Source organism: Epinephelus moara, chromosome 18, assembly GCF_006386435.1.
Source record: "Epinephelus moara isolate mb chromosome 18, YSFRI_EMoa_1.0, whole genome shotgun sequence".
Lineage (NCBI taxonomy): Eukaryota > Metazoa > Chordata > Actinopteri > Perciformes > Serranidae > Epinephelus > Epinephelus moara.
In genome coordinates, this window is record NC_065523.1 from 3,827,994 (window position 1) to 3,832,120 (window position 4,127).

General features: G+C 41.6%; 1 protein-coding gene across 1 annotated transcript in view; it reads left to right on the forward strand.

The window, feature by feature from the left end:
- Positions 1–2,654, forward strand: part of clpp (caseinolytic mitochondrial matrix peptidase proteolytic subunit) — a 27,989-nt gene extending 25,335 nt beyond the window's left edge. Inside the window, exon 7 of the mRNA XM_050069174.1 lies at positions 1,859–2,654. Coding sequence (XP_049925131.1) covers positions 1,859–2,225 — 367 coding nt within the window. The 3' untranslated portion in view covers positions 2,226–2,654. The remainder of the gene's footprint in view (positions 1–1,858) is intronic.
- Positions 2,655–4,127: the final 1,473 nt, after the last annotated feature.

Here is a 4,127-nt window from a genome sequence, read left to right on the forward strand (position 1 = left end):
TGAAGAAATGGTTGTAATTCCTACACGGTTCATACTACATTTTTGAAAAAAGCCTTAAATGAAAGCTGAGAGTCTGCACTTTAAGCAGGTATTCATTGTTTCATTTAAAACCCATTGTGGTGGTGTACAGAGCCAAAATGACGACAACTGTATCATTGTCCAAATAATTATGGACCTGACTGTAGCTCCACTGTTGACAGAACCATTCATGTTTTTCACTTATTTGTAAAAGGTAAAGTTTTCCTAGGCTCCAGCCAAAGAGATGAAAACAAGAAGCGCTTCCTGACCTGGCCTCTGCTCTATTTTGTTCTTGCCACTGCAGTAGATAGACAGTTTGGCTTCTCCTACTGTCAGGTTTGTTAGTTGCTACTTAAAGGCATCAGCTTTTTTGTAGCCAAACCCTGAATAAAAGCAGCTTCAGACCACCTTTCACCAAACTGTGCAACAACATTCTCCAGAACATCAAACAACGTACAGTCTTTCGCATTAATGAAAACAGCGAAAACATATCTCTACTTGTACTACACAGAATGGACAATCATGTAAAACTTTAGGGTTTATTGCAGGGAAAAAACATTTACAGCAATAGCACTGTGTAAAATCCTCCACTTCAAATTACAAGTCCTTTCTTTTAAAACTGGTTTGTACAAAACCCTCCATGTTGGTTTTATGACCCTTTTCCACTGCAGGAACTTTTATCATTTACCCGGGATTTTGAAAAACCTTGGCGCGTTTCCACCAAAATTACCCGGGGAAAAAACTTTCCCTCAACCCAGAAGTTTCCCTGAAAAAAGTACCTAGTAGGGGGGTAGGACTTCAGATTATCCGGAATTCTTGAGGGGCGGGGCTGTGTGCTGAACAACGCTGATTGGTGGAACACACACTTGCAGCGTTCCGCGTTGCTTAAGGATGGGTACCAAAACCCGGTACTAAATTAGCCCCAGGGCTTAATTATAAGACTGTAGTATTGATAAGCGCTAACGGTATCGGTTCTTTTGTGCCGGCGTTGATCTCCTCCACATACACACACATACCCACACACACGCCAACATAACACGTTAACCGGTGAACAGCAGAGGGGCTAAAGGCAGCTACACTCATTACTGTTAGTCAAATTAACCCTTAGCGAGTAAGAAGCCAGTACTTTATCAATACATGTGTTCAGCAAGCATGAACATGTAAACATGTAGACAGCGATATTCAGTTTGCACCGTCCACAGTGTCTCATCCAACGACACTAATGTTATGTCTTACACACGGATTTAGACAGCACGCCAGTTCAGCTGATAGCTGCCATTTGAGCTTATTAGTAACAATTCGCTGTCTGTATGTAGACTAACTTAGTTTGACACGTATCTTAAAATACTTTTAAACTTAGCTGCTGGCTGAGACACACAGCCCCTCCTCTCTCTACCAGCACTAATGTTACCATGTTACCGGCCAATAAGCTGGTGGAGCTAGATATAGGGCACTCGCTGAATCATCTACGTCATCAGCCTGATTTGAATACATTTTCTGGAACTTTGAGGTGTGGTGGAAACAAACCACACAGATTACCAGGAATTCTTTTACCCAGGTACATAAATTCCTGGAAACAAAAGTTCCTGGAAGTGTTGGTGGAAAAGAGTCAAATGTCTACACCCAGCCTATGCTGGCTCTCATGTCTAGTTTGACTCTGTTGGGCATTTGAACACATGTATATACCGCTTTTCCTTTAACTTTGTACAAGTCCAGATATTTAAGGTCCATTTTATTTAATAAAGATCACCCTCATCTGGTGTTTTTACTGTAGTCCTACAGCATTTTCACCTTTCCCTCTGTCAGTCTCTCAGTCCACCTTATTAAAATGATCCTGTTGAATAGAGCTCTGCTCCCAAGTGGCCAAAAAAACTTCAACAACAATGGCTCTAATAGAGATGCTGCTCAGTAGATTCTATGTAAATGTGATGTACATTAGCCGGCTGCTACTCATTTCTCTCTGCCCCTCCCGCCTTTTAGAGAGTGTGATGGAAAGGGATCGCTACATGAGCCCCATGGAGGCACAGGATTTTGGTCTCATCGATCGGGTCCTGGTCCACCCGCCCCAGGCAGGCCAGGATGAGCCTGAGCTGGTGCAGAAAGAGCCAGCAGCGCCAGCCAGTCCCTCTCCACAGCTGGAGTCTGCAGCCCCTGAGCAGGTCCACCCTAGGACAACCCCCCCCTCTTCATACAAACCTGAGCCATGAATCACCACAGAGTTTGCATTTCTCTTTCTACCCCCTGACCAACACATGAGCAGACACAATGTACAGTGATCAGACAGTGTCTTCATATGAAGTGAATCTTCCCTTTTTTAATTACTTTTCAGGTGTTGATTCCCGTGTTCTATGAAATCAAAGTCAAAGAACTAATGGCTGAAAAGATGTCAAGTCATCTTTTTGACTTAACACACAAGTTGTGTGGACTAGTATTTCAGCTGAGTTGTATTTGCAGAATGAAACCCCAGCAAGATAAAATTCTCTATGGTAGACAAGGTTTTTCAGGGGAGGGGAAGCTGTTAAGACCATGGAGCCATTTTGTTCTGTTGCTGCAGAGACGTTCACTGAAGAGTGGAGAGGACCTGTCTGACCTGTATTTGTTACTAATAAATGCAACGTTTTTGACCATACGTACAACATGGACTGCTTGTTCTTGATCCATAATTGTCTCAAAATGTATTTGAGATCATCCACAGTACCCGAAGAAGCCTGTTTTCTTTCATCATCAAAGTGGCAATAAAGAAATACAGGTTTTAAAGCCCTGACACACCAAGTCGACAGTCGGCCGTTGGCGATTGTCTGTCGCCCTAGTCAACCAGTGTGTCCTGCACCGTTGCGCCTCGGCTGCGCCTGTCTGCTTGTTTTTTTTGGTCAATTCGCATGTTGAATTGGCGTTGGCACAGCAGAGTCCATCAGTGAATAAAATCAAAAGCAGTTCAGCTTAGCGTATGAGAATATAAACTTAAGTGAGGGAAATAAACAAAGAGCTAAAGTCAAGAGGGAGTGAGACTAAAACAGACTTGTTACATAAGGTATGATTATATTTCTTTATCCATTGAGCTCTTATATCTTTATCCATATATCTATCCTCTCTATCCATTATATCTTTATCAATTGAGCGCTTATATCTTATATGAGCCCCTCTATCTGTTACTGGTCACTGCACACGGTAAATATGCCCTGTTCTTTCAACATAGGATTGTGTTGTTAATATGCTAACTGGCTAACTAACATCAAGACAGTCTTCCCATTTCTCTTTTTAAAGTGTCTTTGCTAGTTTTCCAGATTAATTTTAATGAATGATGTCTCTTTACTGATTCAAGTTAAAAGTCATGATAATTCAGGCCCATGTTTCTGTGGGGCATTTAGATGACCCTATGTTATAATCCAGTCAAAGGTTCAAGCAGGACCAGGGTGAAGTCTGCAGATGTTGCTGTGTATGTTCCAACTGTACAGAGGGAACTTAGGTTGGGTTGGGACACGTTACAATGAGACTGTATTTGAAAATAGGCTTTACAGACAGCCTGGATGTGACAAGCTCACAGATGAGGTCATCAGTTCAGTCAGTTCTTGGGGACATTGGAACTGAGATCAGAAGTGATTTTAATCAATCAGTGATAACAGATAGCAGATCTTACATTTAGGTTCGTTTTGATGACTTACATACTATAACTGGGCCCTTTAACCAAAAAAATCCCAGATGCCATCTACCAAAAAACAGACCATTTTCCCAAAAATGTAAACTAACACTAATCACCCGTTTCCATGTGTTTCAATTTTAAAAATCTGTCTGCAAAAACTCACACAAACGTGGCCAAATAAATAATTCATTGCACAGTGTGTTCATTCAGCAGACACATGCTCTAATATGATTAACTCGAGTAATCACAACCTAAACTCAAACAGCACAACTTTCCCTAGGTGCTAACACTAAGCCTTGAAATTGTTAACATGCCAATCAGAACCAAACAGGTCAATAAAAAGGGCCTCAAAGCACGTCCATGTGCTTTGGAACAATGGATCCTAACAATGTCAAAGTTGTAAGATGTCAGAGAGAAAGAAGGACAACAACAACAAAGACAAATAATCTCACACATCATTCCACTGCAT